At 37.9% G+C, this 16,855-nt stretch overlaps 3 protein-coding genes across 5 annotated transcripts; 1 reads left to right on the top strand and 2 right to left on the bottom strand.

The window, feature by feature from the left end:
* Positions 1-358: 358 nt before the first annotated feature.
* Obp84a (Odorant-binding protein 84a) lies at positions 359-6,410 on the bottom strand. 2 transcript variants are annotated; one of them, XM_028319303.1, is made up of 4 exons: positions 6,084-6,409; positions 5,300-5,361; positions 4,409-4,559; positions 359-528 (listed from the first exon to the last, which is right to left on the bottom strand). In XM_028319303.1, the coding sequence occupies exons 1-4, from the start codon at positions 6,367-6,369 to the stop codon at positions 446-448; spliced, it is 582 nt and encodes a 193-aa protein (XP_028175104.1). In that variant the 5' UTR covers positions 6,370-6,409; the 3' UTR covers positions 359-445. The 2 variants fall into 2 exon arrangements, with proteins under 2 accessions (XP_028175104.1, XP_028175105.1); XM_028319304.1 differs by lacking the exon at positions 359-528 and adding an exon at positions 4,132-4,345 and having other exon boundaries at positions 4,482-4,559; positions 6,084-6,410.
* Positions 6,411-10,170: 3,760 nt separating this feature from the next.
* LOC114363550 (spore wall protein 2-like) lies at positions 10,171-12,548 on the bottom strand. The gene is made up of 3 exons (XM_028319307.1): positions 12,510-12,548; positions 11,392-11,581; positions 10,171-10,592 (listed from the first exon to the last, which is right to left on the bottom strand). Exons 2-3 carry the CDS (start codon positions 11,532-11,534, stop codon positions 10,259-10,261), a joined length of 477 nt encoding a protein of 158 aa, XP_028175108.1. The 5' UTR covers positions 11,535-11,581; positions 12,510-12,548; the 3' UTR covers positions 10,171-10,258.
* Positions 11,894-13,986, top strand: LOC114363549 (uncharacterized). 2 transcript variants are annotated; one of them, XM_028319306.1, is made up of 3 exons: positions 11,894-11,955; positions 13,196-13,312; positions 13,483-13,986. In XM_028319306.1, exons 2-3 carry the CDS (start codon positions 13,237-13,239, stop codon positions 13,890-13,892), a joined length of 486 nt encoding a protein of 161 aa, XP_028175107.1. In that variant the 5' UTR covers positions 11,894-11,955; positions 13,196-13,236; the 3' UTR covers positions 13,893-13,986. The 2 variants fall into 2 exon arrangements, with proteins under 2 accessions (XP_028175107.1, XP_028175106.1); XM_028319305.1 differs by lacking the exon at positions 11,894-11,955 and having other exon boundaries at positions 13,183-13,312.
* The last annotated feature ends 2,869 nt before the right edge of the window (positions 13,987-16,855 follow it).

Raw genomic sequence — 16,855 nt, forward strand, 5'->3', positions numbered from 1 at the left:
TACCCATAAGGTGGACCAACGACATCTTAAAGGTAGCAGGGAAATGCTGGACGGAGGCCGCTACCAATTGATCAACATGGAAAACATTGGGGGAGGCCTATGTTCAGCAGTGGACGTCCTATGGCTGAAATGATGATGATGATAATGAATCGTTTCATAAAGGTAGTCTTAGGCGCATCTTAGGAGGCTCAGATCATACTATCTGAGTTAGGAGGGCAATTACTGCTGAATTCTCGACACATCTCGAGAAATATTTAAATTATTTCTAAACTTATAGAAATAGCTCCTCCTTCCTTTTAACTTTGACTTTAGCCAGGACTTAAAATACAGGGAGTAAAAAATAACTTCTTTATGACCATTTATTGAATTAAATAACTAATATATCTATTCGTATTCCGTGTCAGTTTTACAGCGCCTGTTGTTTTCTTCACAGAAGTATTGTTACTCAATTGGAGGAATATTCCTTAATTTCTGCTTCCATCAGGCACCTCATGAATCTGTAGGATCTCTCGCACTTGCATGATTCGTCTGGAAAATATAGAATTGCCAAAATTAAGTGGCAGTGGTTGGCGGGTTACATAGCTGCATGACTTTTGTGGCAGAAAAGTACTCGAGTGGTGACTTCGGACAGGAAAACGCAATGTCAGCAGGCCTCCCACTGGACCGACAATCAGAGACTGTGGTTGAAGCTCCTGGATACTGGAAACTCAGGATCGGTCATTGAGGAAATCCTGAGGGACCCTTTGTTAAGTAGTGGATGTCCTTCGGATAAAACAACAAAGGACAATGGGCAAAATGGTACCCGGCTCCAATAGATATGTGTCTAGTATCGTTTGAAAGGTCTTACCAAGATGAACAACTTTTACTATGACCACCAGCCTCAGATCTGGTTGTGTACGAAGATATACATACTTTTTTGCAGAATGGTACCCGGCTCCAATATTTATGTTTGTAGTGTCATTTGAAAGGTCTTACCAAGACGAACAACATTTACTATGGCCACCAACCTCAGATCTGGTTGCGTTCAAAGATAAAGATACTTTTTGTGTAACCTAAGTATCATACAGTATGAAGGGGGACGCGCTCGGGGCAGGGCACCGACGAGATGGTCGGACGCGGTGAGGATGACGGTGGGCGGGAGTTTGCATCGTGCGGTCCACACAGCTTATGAACACTATCTGTGGTCGCGATCCTCATCAGTGAGGGACCGAGGAAGAAGAAGAAGAAGTATCATACGTGTCCATCGTATGGTACTTAGGTTATGCGAGACAGGAAGGGTTTACTGCTCCAGCATCCTTCCTTAACTCTATAATTATTGATGGGGATAATTGTGAAATAAATATTTTTATTTAAAGAAGTACAACCCCCTTATTAATAAAAAGTTACACATAGGAAGAACCTTGGATTAAAATGACATTTCCATATTAAATGACAATTTAAGCCAGAGTTCAACTAGGGTGTAACTTTTATTAATAAAGGGGTTAAAGTTTTATTACTTACAGACAGACAGACAGACAGACAGACAGACAGACAGACAGACAGACAGACAGACAGACAGACAAAAATTTTACTGATTGCATTTTTGGCATCAGTATCGATCACTAATCACCTATAATATTATTTTGAAAATATATTTCATGTACAGAATTGACCTCTCTACAGATTTATTATAAGTATAGATTTTTAATTAGGTTTAGGTTAGGTTAATTAAGTAGTCAACTTAAAATGTATTTTTTTATTTTGGCAAATAAACTTTAACACCTTTAATTATGGAAATCATTGGGGGAGGCCTATGTTCAGCTGTGGACGTCCTATGGCTGAAATGATTAAAGTTAAGATGAGGGAAGTGGAACCCCACCAGGCCGGACAAAATGACGTACAAACATACTGTTAGTAGATATAATTTTAATGGTTTCCGCATCTGAAATAATCGGAGTAAATCACGATGAATGTGATTATGTGTTTATTATCCTCACGAAGTGTATTATTATGTAGAGCGATCTGGGAAAATAGGAATGGGCTTAAATTAGGCATGGAACATTTCATGAATAGCAGGTGAAAAATCATATGAAATGAATTTCATTAATCACACCTGCTATTTTACTTCACATAGACTGCTATAATTTCACAGTCAACGAAATCACGAATCACATGAATTTCATTCATTCATTCGAGCGAAGTTCGTGAGCGCAGCTCTGCGAAGCGACCGAGCGAGTAAGAAGGAATGATTTGATCATGTGCGTGTTAGAAAAGGACAAGAGATGTGATGACGGACGAAACTGGTCATTTTAAATATGAACTTTAAACTCAAAGGTGTAAGGTTTAGATTTCCTTGTCATGATTCGTGTGATTTCATTAGATAGCAGGCAGATGAAATGAATGATTTCCATTAGTCACGCGGTTATTAATGTGTTGTGAAACTGTTTGTTTTTTGTTGTGCGACATAAATGAAACAGATATTGTTACATTTCATATTTTAGCTAATTAGCAATCCTTCATCATAATTCACATTATATAAAAGAGTTACATTAAAACACTGCTAATAAAAATCATTGCCTGTGAAATTTCGCATGTGAAATCATATCAAAGGGGTTACNATCTTCTTAAGGGTTTTATTATGGGTTGCTAAAGCGAATAAACCCACAAGACCCAATAAGTCCACCCACAAGATGGACTGACGACCTCATAAAGGTAGCGGGAAGGCGCTGGATGCAGGCCGCCACCAACCGGCCATTGTGGAAATCATTGGGGGAGGCCTATGTTCAACTGGACGTCCAATGGCTAAAATGATCATGATGATGATGATGAAAGCGAATAAAGGGCTATTAGCTTGGGTAGTTCATCGTAGGTATAATCCTTTCCTTTTCAATGCTTCTTTTAGTTATATTAATAGATTGTAGTCATAATACATACTCGTATACATGGATGATTGTGTTATACTTTCATTATAATACTTAGTGGAATTGCTGCTTTCAAAACGTGAATTAGAACTGGCCCCATAGCAGACATATTCCTACATCTAAAGGCCTTTTAAAATATATATTGGTTATGGCTATTGGAGCGGGTACCACTTTCCATACATTTGTGCCCATCATCCTTTCCTAGACTTGACTACGGTCAGCACAGGTTTCATTTAAGTCCTGTACATTAGTCATACATGGCCCATTCGCCCCGTTCTCCCGAGGAAAATTATTTCTGCCCGCGAAATACTGGATCTTATTGCTATCACAATAAAAGAAAATACCTAACAGCCTCTGTGGTCTAGTGGTAAGACCACCTGCTTCAGACGCAGAGGTCCCGGGACTGATTCCCAGTGGGGGCAGATTTTTCTGTTCGGTTTCGTTGGTGGTAGGACTTGTTTGAAGTCCGCCTGGCTAGCTACCACTATTTTACCTAAGTCTGTCGCCAAAACAACAATGTTAACAGCATTGTTGTGTTCCGGCAGTTAGAGGTAAGATAGCCAGTTCCTCCGTAGTTGAGGATTCCGAGTGAAGCTCGATTCCACCTTCGGCCTGATCGTCAACTTACCATCAGGTGAGATACAGGCCAAGAGCTTCCTCGCTGTGGATAAAAAAAATAATAAAAAACTTACTGCGATCAGCACAGGCTTCAGCCAAGTCCTGTACATCAGTCATAGTCCTGCCGCCTCGTCCTCTCGCGAACACCTCGGCTCCGCGTGACTTTGGGTCTTATTGCTGTGTATTTAAAGGCGAGTGTCCTATACTTACTACGATCAGCGCAGGCTTCAGCCAAGTCCTGTACATTAGTCATAGCCCTGCCGCCTCGTTCTCCCGCGAACACCTCGGCTCCGCGCGACTTTGGGTCTTATTGCTGTGTATTTAAAGGCGAGTATCCTATACTTACTACGATCAGCGCAAGCTTCAGGCAAGTCCTGTACATCAGTCATAGCCCTGCCGCCTCGTTCTCCCGCGAACACCTCAGCTCCGCGTGACTTTGGGTCTTATTGCTGTGTATTTAAAGGCGAGTATCCTATACTTACTACGATCAGCGCAAGCTTCAGCCAAGTCCTGTACATCAGTCATAGCCCTGCCGCCTCGTTCTCCCGCGAACACCTCAGCTCCGCGTGACTTTGGGTCTTATTGCTGTGTATTTAAAGGCGAGTATCCTATACTTACTACGATCAGCGCAAGCTTCAGCCAAGTCCTGTACATCAGTCATAGCCCTGCCGCCTCGTTCTCCCGCGAACACCTCAGCTCCGCGTGACTTTGGGTCTTATTGCTGTGTATTTAAAGGCGAGTATCCTATACTTACTACGATCAGCGCAAGCTTCAGCCAAGTCCTGTACATCAGTCATAGCCCTGCCGCCTCGTTCTCCCGCGAACACCTCAGCTCCGCGTGACTTTGGGTCTTATTGCTGTGTATTTAAAGGCGAGTATCCTATACTTACTACGATCAGCGCAAGCTTCAGCCAAGTCCTGTACATCAGTCATAGCCCTGCCGCCTCGTTCTCCCGCGAACACCTCGGAAGCGCGCGCGGCGTCGAACGCACCCTCTTCAGACGCTACTCCTACGTGTTCGAGGACACACCTCACGTAGCACTGCAATAACTTATGTATTTAACAAAATCTAAATTTATATAACTCAAAGGTGACTGACTGACTGACTGACATAGTGATCTATCAAAGCACAGCCCAAACCACTGGACGGATCGGTATGAAAGGCATGCAGGTAGATGTTATGACTTATGACGTAGGCATCCGCTAAGAAAGGATTTTACGAAACTCCACTCCTAAGGGAGTAAAACAGGATCCACGCGTACGAAGTCGCGGGTGGCCGCTAGTTTTAAATAAGGTTACGTCTCATTTACACTAAATTGGGTAGTTGGCATCAATTAGTGTTAATTAGGGGCCCTTCCCACGGCAATTTAGTATTGCGGGATCCAGTAATGCAAGGCCCCGATTGCGCTAAAAATTTTCAACTGCAACACGATTGGACGACGAACGAAATTCAGCTTTTTGACAAATCCGTGTCGCGGTTCCGTTTGACAGCTAATTCAAACGAAGTTGAAACGTGAACGAAGTGCAACTGCGCCGCTGACAGAAAGCTACTTTTTCTCAAACGCCCGAACATTTTTTTGCTGTTTTATTAATTTTACTTTCAAAAATAAGGTGTTCGGACTTTTAATGGAAAGTGCCTAAATCTGTTGTTTCGTCTTTGTTAGCGTGAACTTTAACCGTAATACCGAATTGCACATCAGCTGGAATGATAATGGAGCGCAAGTCGCGCGCGACTGGAGATGAAAGTCGAGATGGAATGGTTCATATTCACACAAACTTACTTTCGGGGTCCTATCGGTTTCGTCCGGAAAACTACCGCTTTCCATTAGTGCGTCTATGTACGCTGGAAAATTGAAGACATTATTACACATTATTAAAATGATGAGCTGTTACGTAATAACCAATCATGTTAAGAGGGCAAGTTAGGGAGTAATTAGGTACCTAATGTCGTTTATAACAGTTTTCGTAAGTGAAAAACATAAAAAAATAAAAGGAAAACTTCATTCAACTGAAAAGCACTACTACATATTATAACGAGATTTGTTACATGGTACCTATCTAAATTATTTCTAAAATTTGCAAAAAGACATGATTAGGTGAAACTAGACCAATTTTTATCGACGGAAAAAATTACAAAAAATATCTGAGATTTTTTAATTTTTTTTATAGATTTTTTTTTTCTTTCAATCACTTATGTAAAGAAAACGTAATAACTTTTAAACTAAGAGGTATATCCTAATAAAATATTTTACTGTTTTTATTTTATCAGGATATCCATCTTAGTTTTAAAGTTATTAACTACGTTTTCTTTGCAATAAGTAATTGAAAAAAAAAACTTTAATTTTTAAATCTAAGATATTTTTGAAAATTTTTCCGTCAGTAAAAATAGGTCCAGTTTCACCTATTTTTATATGTGCACTTTATCAAGACTCACACTGTATTAACTATTTTGTTTTATCTCAAAATCATTTTATACTAGCCTAAGGTCTGCTCAGATTGTAGTTTTATTTATGATTAAACCATGAGTTAAACACAATAATGTTTCGTAGAGGCTCATAAACTTACCCATATCGGTCCTAAAAGACTCATTGCACTGATTCATGAACGTCATCAAATCAACAGTGTTATTAGCATCCTCTGATGAACTCATGTCCTGTCCACTGGACATCATCACTTCCTTGGTCTTGACAGAGCTATCGTCAGGCTTGGCAGAACTGTCAACAGGCTTGGCCGAGCTGTCATCGTGCTTGGCCGAGCTGTCATCGGGCTTGGTAGATGTCTGAACTGGAGTACAGTATAAACCCCCCAGTGATAGGACGAAGATGGATACTACGAGTGCCACTCTCAACATTTTCTGTTGCCCTAGTACGTGTTTAGGTTGAACATGAAAATGTGCTAGATTTTCCGCTTTTATCTGCGTTTTTGATTTGACGATGAGGTGGCAAACATTTTTGTTTTTGAGTGTGGAGATTTTTTTAAAGGTTTGATACTAGCTGTGGAGTTCTAACTTCGTAGCCAGTTTGCCACGAAACAATAAAATATTTTATGAAATTTCGTATGGAATTTCAGCCAAATGACGTCCACTTCTGGATAAAGGCCTCCTCCAAGGATTTCTACAAAGGCCGGTCCTGCACTGCTCGTATCCAGGTACGTACTGCGTACCTTCACCAGAAAGTACATAATGTTATGTAAAAATAATTGAATACATATCTGAAATGTAGTTTTTGTTTTGTGATGGAAATGTTATCCATCTCTGAATTGTGAGACTCTACTTATATGCTCTGACTTTGTTCGTTGAATTTGATGACTTTACGTACAAGTAGGTAGATACAAACCATAAAAACCAACACAAAATCGCAGGAATAGCAGGAAGGCGCTGGATGCAGGCCGCTATTGCCGCTACCAACCTGTAATTAAAATTTAGCCTGGCCATCCAGCGTGGCAATGTGGCCAGCCTTCTGGGCACCTTCCCCCAAGACAGCGGATTAAACGAAATGTTTCATTTATAAGCCTTGTATTTTATTTTATATTTAACTAGCGGCCGCCCGCGACTTCGTACGCGTGGATCCCGTTTTACCCCCTTCATCTATCTTACGCGGTTTAGATTTTTTCATACAAATGTTTTTTCCCGCTAACTCCCGTTCCCGTTGGAATTTCGCAATATCCTGTTGTAACTAAGCTTTAAGTTTACTAAGGGACCTGCATGCCAAATTTCAAGCGTCTAACTTAAGCGGTTTAGATTTTTCATACGAAAGGATTTTCCCGGTAATTCCTGTTCCTGTGGGAATTTCGGGAATTCCTTTCTTAGTGCACCTCTACGGTACCTAAGCTACGTCCCTTATAAATTTCAAGTGCCTACGTTTAGCCGTTTAGGCTGTGCGTGGGTATGTCAGTGAGTCAGTCATACAAAAAGAATTTACCGCTAATTCCAGTTCCCGTGGTAATTTTGCAATATTCTGTTGTAACTAAGCTTTAAGTTTACTAAGGTACCTGCATGCCAAATTTTAAGCATGTAACTTACGCGGTTTAGATTTTTCATACAAATGTTTTTTCCCGCTAACTCCCGTTCCCGTTGGAATTTCGCAATATCCTGTTGTAACTAAGCTTTAAGTTTACTAAGGGACCTGCATGCCAAATTTCAAGCGTCTAACTTAAGCGGTTTAGATTTTTCATACAAAAGGATTTTCCCGCTAATTCCCGTTCCCGTGGGAATTCCTAAGTATCCTATAACCTGCCCAGGAGTATGAAGAATAATTGTACCAAGTTTCGTTAAAATCCGTCGAGTAGTTTTTGTTTCTATAAGGAACATACAGACAGACAGACAGACAGACAGACAGACAGACAGACAGACAGACAAAAATTTTACTGATTGCATTTTTGGCATCAGTATCGATCACTAATCACCTATAATATTATTTTGAAAATATATTTCATGTACAGAATTGACCTCTCTACAGATTTATTATAAGTATAGATTTTTAATTAGGTTTAGGTTAGGTTAATTAAGTAGTCAACTTAAAATGTATTTTTTTATTTTGGCAAATAAACTTTAACACCTTTAATTATGGAAATCATTGGGGGAGGCCTATGTTCAGCTGTGGACGTCCTATGGCTGAAATGATTAAAGTTAAGATGAGGGAAGTGGAACCCCACCAGGCCGGACAAAATGACGTACAAACATACTGTTAGTAGATATAATTTTAATGGTTTCCGCATCTGAAATAATCGGAGTAAATCACGATGAATGTGATTATGTGTTTATTATCCTCACGAAGTGTATTATTATGTAGAGCGATCTGGGAAAATAGGAATGGGCTTAAATTAGGCATGGAACATTTCATGAATAGCAGGTGAAAAATCATATGAAATGAATTTCATTAATCACACCTGCTATTTTACTTCACATAGACTGCTATAATTTCACAGTCAACGAAATCACGAATCACATGAATTTCATTCATTCATTCGAGCGAAGTTCGTGAGCAGCTCTGCGAAGCGACCGAGCGAGTAAGAAGGAATGATTTGATCATGTGCGTGTTAGAAAAGGACAAGAGATGTGATGACGGACGAAACTGGTCATTTTAAATATGAACTTTAAACTCAAAGGTGTAAGGTTTAGATTTCCTTGTCATGATTCGTGTGATTTCATTAGATAGCAGGCAGATGAAATGAATGATTTCCATTAGTCACGCGGTTATTAATGTGTTGTGAAACTGTTTGTTTTTTGTTGTGCGACATAAATGAAACAGATATTGTTACATTTCATATTTTAGCTAATTAGCAATCCTTCATCATAATTCACATTATATAAAAGAGTTACATTAAAACACTGCTAATAAAAATCATTGCCTGTGAAATTTCGCATGTGAAATCATATCAAAGGGGTTACCTACGTGAGTGCGACAAACGTTACATCGAATTTTGTTTCTTCGAAAACCTTTCTGCGAAGTTACTATACTGCGACGCCTTGTTATATCGATGCCTTGTTACTGCGATGTTACGTTACATCGAAAAACTTTACTGCGAACGATTTTACTGCGAAATTATGTACATAGTCATTTTTAATGAACGAGTGAGTAGTAAGTATCATTATAAAAATGCAAATCAATAGGTAGGCATATATTTTATAATTTATTTATATTTATGTTTCTATTCTCATGTTATTTAATCAATGATGCAACTGTTAAATATGTGTAATAAGTAAATAAAATTTAATGTATTTAGAATCTTATTTTATCTTTAATTTTGTACCGCCCACTTTATTCACTTTATTCTGTTACCTGGAGGAGAGTTCTGAATCACATTAAGTTCGCCTTGTGTACATAGTGCATGTATGTTTTAAATAAATAAATACATAATGCATTATATTAGGTAGGTATTCTTTTGATGTATGTAATTTAATTTTTTTATCTATCTGTTAAGTCAAATAAAGAAGGCTTCGCAGTAAAATCGTTCGCAGTAAAGTTTTTCGATGTAACGTTACATCGCAGTAACAAGGCATCGATATAACAAGGCGTCGCAGTATAGTAACTTCGCAGAAAGGTTTTCGAAGAAACAAAATTCGATGTAACGTTTGTCGCACTCACGTAGGTAACCCAAAAAGAATCATCATTTCATAGAATGAAAATGAATGAAAAATAGCAATCATTTCCATGCCTAGCTTAAATGCATAATTTACTGCATTTACGAGCGATGAGTGACGATAATTTGGGCTTTATGAGTCCATAATTACATATCTGTGGTAGATTTTGATGCCCGTATACACAAACATTACTATGAGGTCTCACAGTGCTCGTGGACGCACAGGGTGACACACGAACCAATCACAGAGCTCTACTCAACGATATGCGTTCGATTTGCTGCTTCACTTAAGCAAGCATCGTTTGTGAATACGGGCGTTATTCTGGATTCTGGGTTCGATTTCCAACTATTTTTGTGCTAGTTATTGTTCTTAAAGAACGAAATTTTAATAGGAAAATTTTACGAGATGAAACATGAAAAAAATCTATCAATCTAATAGCAGCCTTAGGTTCGTCTTCCTATAGGTTCTTAGGTTCGGTACCTAGTTAAAAATAGCTTCCAGCGACCATCACAATACACACACAGGTAACGCAGATATGGCCTTATAGACGAGTAAATTAAAAGTCATTCATAAATTGCAAGTCATTATTATAATGGGTAACTATTTACTACATAACAATTAATCGAAAAACTTTAGCAATGCAATTTCGAAAGTAAAATCAATGGTAAGTAACAGAGGGTCCTTTTCCCTCCATTTCATAATTTTCAATGTCATCGCGCCTGTTATCGGTATACTCCTGTCCCTTTCCCTCATACCTCTCTCCCTTACTATTCATATCATCGTTATACTCCTGCGCCGTTTTATTTGCTTTATCGCTATCCAGGTTTCTATTATCGTTGAGGTGTTCCTCGTTGTTTTTGTTGTGTTCGTCTAATTTTTCTTTGTTTTTGTCGTATTCCTCTCCAGCTTCCTTGTTGTAGGCGTCTCGTTCCCCTTCGTAATATTCTCGGTCGTTTTCGTATTGTTGTTCGGTGTTCTCTCTGTTTTCTTGTCTGAGGAAATTTTGAAAGTCATGAAAAGTCAAACTAGGTACTACCACAGTACTACTACTTTTACTATGAAATCAATACTAATATTTTAAATGCGAAAGTAACTCTGTCTGTCTGTCTTTCACGCCAAAATCACAGAACCGATTTTGATGAAATTTGGCATAGTTTGAGTCCCGGGAAAGGACAAAGGATAGTTTTTATCCCGGTTTTTGAAACAGAGATGCGCGCGATAAAGTTTTTCTGTGACAGACAAAATTCCACGCGGGCGAAGCCGCGGGCGGAAAGCTAGTAAGTTATAATAGAAGAAAATCATAAATCTTTTGAAAAGTAACATGTATGATTTTGTGAAGATTACTAATTCATTCTCCTTCCATTGTTCTCTTGGTGCTTAATGTTACATAGAGTGTCAAGTCATAAAGGCCATTTCATCATCATCATTTCAGCCACAGGACGTCCACTGCTGAACATAGACCTCACCCAACCAATAGGTCATATTTTATCTTCTACAAATAATTAGGCTGTGTTGACTTGCACCACCTAACTTTGACCGTAACGATAACGATAACCGGTGTTTTTTCCATGGAATTTGACAGATAACTTAACTTTGTAATTTTCCATGGAACTTCAAAGTTAAAGTAAGATGGTGCAACCCAGCCTTAGGCTTTTAAAACGACTTTTTACACATCCCAGTTTTTTTTTACTTTTACCACTCCTACCACTACTTCAGGACAGTAATGTGTGTAAGCATCATTGAAATTAAAAACCGCACAAGTTCATGTACTTCAATTAAAATTAAACCAACCTTTCTTCCTCCATCTTGTCTAGCTGCCCCTGCCCCTTCTCCCCTTCCCCCTGCCAGTACTCCTCCTCATCTTGTCTCTGGTCGTTGAACTCCTGGCTGCTATTCTCCCTATGGTAGGAGTAGTCAGGGAACTCTATCTCCATAGTGTCTGGCGATCTGGGTATGCGACTGGTGGAGACTAGTTGAATGTCTGGAAATTCAATAGGTGAGGGATGTTTCCTGGGTCAAAAAGCAAGTTTTAATTAGTCCGTCTCAGTTAACTTATCAAAAAATACTCTACACGTATTTTTCACTTTTTCAAACTAATGAAAATTTAAAGAGATAAAGCTCGCCAAAGTTCATAAGAAGAGGCCCGTGACGTCAATGCGTGCATAAAAGTGCCGCACGTTGTGACGTCGTGCGGAACTTCAACGCACCTTAACTATGTAATTATTTGTTAGATTGACAAATAAAAATATATGTGTCCAATATTTTTTTATATTAAACATGACGGACTAAAAAAATTTTTTTAGGAAACTAGCATATTGGATGGAAAAGATCCATACAGCTAAACTCCAGTTGCAAGTAAGTAATTGATTTATTGCGGAGAAAACTCCGCTGGTGGACAATCAAAATGGTAGGAAAAAGAGAGAGTAAAAACTATAGTGCATCATGAGTGTGTGTGGTGTTGCCAGACGTTATTATTAAATATTTACTAAAGAGTAAGCATCGAAAAACTTTGTTGCTTAATTTTTTGATTGTTGCTGGCCGTTAATTTCAAGATTAAATATTTTCTTCAAATATGTGCCAGAATCATGAAGGTACGAGTATAGTACCAAGTGCTCGAACTTGAAATGAGCATGCTTATTAAACATGCTACTCAGTTGCAATTGCTCAATCGTGGCATGCTTTTATGATTTATTTATTTTATTGGGCTATCAACATGAGATACAGTATTAAACACAATTAAAAAAAATAAACAATTATAAAATAAATAAATGATAATAAATGAGCATGTGTAACTGTACTTTAACTCCATTCTTAACGATTGAAGTATTTAAAAAACATTTGTAGAGTATTGGTTCAATTCTAATAATGGAATGAACTGGCAAAACTGATGATGATAAATTGTTACTTACATAGCACTCCAACTAATATTAGAAAAACTCGTACCGAAGACATTTTGGAAATGTATAAAATTTCATTTTTCTTGCTGTATTTTATACTTGAAAATATAATTACAGTAGGTAGGTACTGTGTTGCATGTTTCGTATCTTATGTTTCAGAAACTTGTGATATGAAACACGCAAGTGTCTCTCCAATTCTTGTATGTGTAGGTAGGTAATTTTGATAATTATCTACAATAGGTATCGAAATGGATTTCTGACCGAGAACTCATATCGTCGAAAATCTTTCAAGTCCATCAATATTTTCTTCTTCTACCTTTCCGGCTTTCCCAATCAAAACCATTAAAAGAATTTTAAAATACTAAATTCTATTGATTTTGAATCTTATGAAACAGCTAACTCGAAAATATTTATGGTTTAGTTGGACTGAACCTAAATTCGACTATAAATAGGTAATCTTTTTATGTCAATGTTAAGAGCAAGAAACTCATCTGACATCATGATAATTAAGTAATGCGTATCTAATCTAACCCTTGATGATTTTTCATATTAGATACAGTAAAAGCCGCCCGTCAAAGCTAGTTACACCACAAAAAATGTTATTGCCTCACTTTGCATGCCTGTATAATTGGTTACCATTATCTTATCTCTTCCATAGTTTAGGCCAAGTATCTTCAAACGTTTGTCACACTTTTCAGTTGCAGTGTTAATTGAAAAATTGCTTAAAACAGCTTTCGTCATGAGCTATCTGAGTTTCTTTGCAGTTGTTGTCATATTTTGGCTTTGTTTGAGCTCCTTTGTTACATTTGGTGAAGGTAAGCCTCTAGATTATTTCATGTTATACTCTTGGTGAATATTATCAATAGAATTTCTAAAGATTTCCTTTAGGTAATTTTAAGGGTTATTATATTTATGTTAAAGTCTAATAAACGGTGCACATGTTTATACCGATTATATTCAACATATTTTTATTGTCATTTTTTAGAATCATCTGAAGAAGAGGCAAGTCCGAGAGAGGAATATATGCACATATTCCAAAACATACCAGTACTCTTCGAATATTTCTTATTTGCACTTCAGGACAAGCCAGAAATTTTAGAAACAGACAATCCCATGGCGTTTAACGATATTAATAATAATAATAATGCCAAAGAATTGGATAAAAGAGATGTTAGCGATGAAAAACAAGCTGCAAGCAAAGATGGATCCAATGCGAGAATTGCTGATGATATATTCGATGAAGTAGAAGGCCTGGATGACCCAGATGGGGCTGATGATGAAACTAGTTCTCAAGCAGCAGACAATCCTAACAGTGAAGTAAAATATACACCAGAAGAAGTAGCGGAAAAATGCTTGATGGTTGAACAGATGCTAGAAGAATATAATAAAAATTAAATGCTTATTAAATACACATTTATTTGCATTCGGGTACATTAGAACGATAGCAAGTTAAAACAGGTTTATCGTTTAAATTTTATTGAATTCAATTGAATCAAGTTTATATTAACACTATCTTTCCTTATAAAATAGTCGAGATAAAACTTTATAATAAGTTAAGAGCTTAATTCCAACAATTGAAATTGTATGATGATTACCAGATAAGTGACAACGTTGCTCAGTATCTGTAAAGATAAATAATAATTAGAGCTCTCGAAAGACTAAAATTGGCTCTTTAATTTTTACACTAGGGATCTATTCAAAGTTGAGACCCATGTGATAGAAGAAGAATAAGTTTCCAGTCTTTTTGAAATTCAGTTAGAATGTATTTACCATATTATTATTACTTAATCTTTTGTCATGACTTTAGTTAGAATTAGGGGACAACATTTGTTTGGTTTTTCTTTCATGATGACTGTGAGCCTTGTTCCTTTCATTGTTTATCAAGCTAATATCATACTTTTTATAAAAGCTACCTGAAGTGTTTTCATGGAAAATTCATAAGTTTTAATTACTTACGGAGGTCAGAAGAGGTCGTCGTAGCGTGCAGATTCCCATCGGGGTGTAGGTGACCTTGTTCATTAGGATATGTCTGTAGAACTTGTCCAGCTCTTCAGATACTTGGATGTCGTGGTTCTGAAGGATCATCTGGCTCACCAGCGTTTGGGTGCGGTCCATCTAGAAAAAGTAGCCATTCTCAACTATAGGTACACTAACGCCTGTATTCACAAACGATGCTTGCTTAAGTGAAGCAGCAAATCGAATGCACAGCGTTGAATAGAGCTTTGTGATTGGTTCATATGACCTTATAGTAATGTTTGTGAATACATTGCAATATCAGACTTTAAAGGTCACTTTTATAATGTTGTTGATTGTGACAGAAACTTTGTTCATGAAAGAAGTTTTTCTTTACCAAGACCTCTCTTCTAGATGGTTCTAAATCTTGATGAAATTTTACGTTATACGGATAGAAAACGTAGCCCAAATATCATAACAATATCCTAGCAACAATGTATTTAAAAGATTTTTGGATTTCCTTATTATGTCTCAAATACATAGACCTTAAAAATAACAAGTACCTACCTCTACCTGCGTCAGGTGAGGGGGCTCGACCACCAATACGGCGCGTGTTATGTGCAGTATGTTCCAAAACAACTCCAGCGTCAGTTGCACGTAGTTCACACGGTCTTTTGTTGCTAAAGAAAAGGTTGTAAGTTATACAGGACCATTTAAAACATCAATAATAATTTTGTAAGTAGGTAAGTACCCAACCGAGAGGTGCTTCTTAGAAACGTATTAAATATTTGAGCCATATTTGAGCTATTGCTACCATATTGAATAAGTAACGCATGTTAAATGATTAATTATTAAGACTGTAACCAAAGAACTTGTCAATGAAGGAGAAAGAAGGTAAAGATACTTAATTTACAGAAAAACTACTAAGAAATTCTTACTCGTAAGATAACATTTCTCACACTTACTAAGGAATGAAATCCACTGGTACGGCGATATTACCAAGTGAAGCAGGACGGACAGCAGCAAAAGGATGAGGATGGCACTGAAGGCCTTCTCCAGCCGCTTCACCACCAGACCAAGGTTGGTATATGCTGATGCAAGGCGATGGATGCTCTCCTCCACTGTCTTAGTAGGGTTGCGGGTAGCTGATACACCTAAGAGGAACAGTGATCATTATACAGACAACAACACAACTGAATATACCTACAGTTTCGTAGTAAAATCAACCCTATCAGAAGGATTAAAACTTCAATCACACCAACGCATGCAAATCGCCGTCGCCGGCGCGATCACAGGCCAATGACAGGTCGCGCGGACTGGCACGCGTTGGTGTGGTTGAAGCATAAATGATGTTTTCCAGGCTCTGGTCTGGCAAAGATCTGGATTACACTTCACAAAAACACAGCATTTCAGTATATACAGATACGGTATTGTTAGTAATCTTAAAGTTCTAAAATGAGGCTGACAACTTTCTGTATGCTTCAGACCACAAATAGATTTGATACATTGTTTTTGGGCGCGAAATAGAGTTTCTCTAGGTATGTGTTGAATTTCCCCAAAATATTATGCCATAGCGCAGAGTGGACACAAAACAAATCCATGATAAGCTGTTAAGACTGTGCTGCGATTTGCTATTTTTGCAAGTTTATAATATATTGCATATGAAAATTTGTACAGTTTTTTACATACCTCAGTCGAGTGTTTAGGAAATTTCCACGACATGTTGCTATCAATATATGTAGATACCCAGAAACTTAGTGGCATGTGTCTCGAGTATAATAATATTTTAATTTTCATAACTTACTGATATTACCTGTACTGACAGTAGCTTCACAGTTCATTTATGAAAACCTAGTTATGCATCCGTCAGCTCCCTCTGCTCTAGACTAAACAAGATAAGTCATCACTTTCCGCTCTACAGTGTAAGCATTCGTAGAATTGTTATTCACATAAGAGATGTGTCAGCAGAACTAAATTGTAAACACCGTACTGGACGACTGCGATCGGCCACAATATTAAATCATTATTAAATCGCCTCCAACTCGGCGAGGACGTGATCACTTAGTTTAATTAAATATAATCCTTTTTAAAAAGCTTCCACCCCGCTCCCGAAATCTGACTGGCGCAGCCGTTCGGATTTATTGCTGCAAGTTTTCCTAAAGTTTACGCGATTGGTGTCAAAATCCGCCGTTTAAATTCGTGATACTACGGGAAACTAATAAATCCGCCGAACCAAATAAATTTGTCATCGAAGTACGGGTGGAACGAGTATGCAGAGAACGGTCGGTTGGTGAGTAGAACTTTTCGCCAATCCTTCCACTCCTTATCCTCTGTGTATTTTTCATGCTTTTTAAATCGTAGGGAAATATTGCTACTCCGGGATAGAACTTCTCCCAGGGTATCGC

Source organism: Ostrinia furnacalis, unplaced genomic scaffold (assembly GCF_004193835.3).
Source record: "Ostrinia furnacalis isolate ACB-3 unplaced genomic scaffold, ASM419383v2 OfSCF7161, whole genome shotgun sequence".
Lineage (NCBI taxonomy): Eukaryota > Metazoa > Arthropoda > Insecta > Lepidoptera > Crambidae > Ostrinia > Ostrinia furnacalis.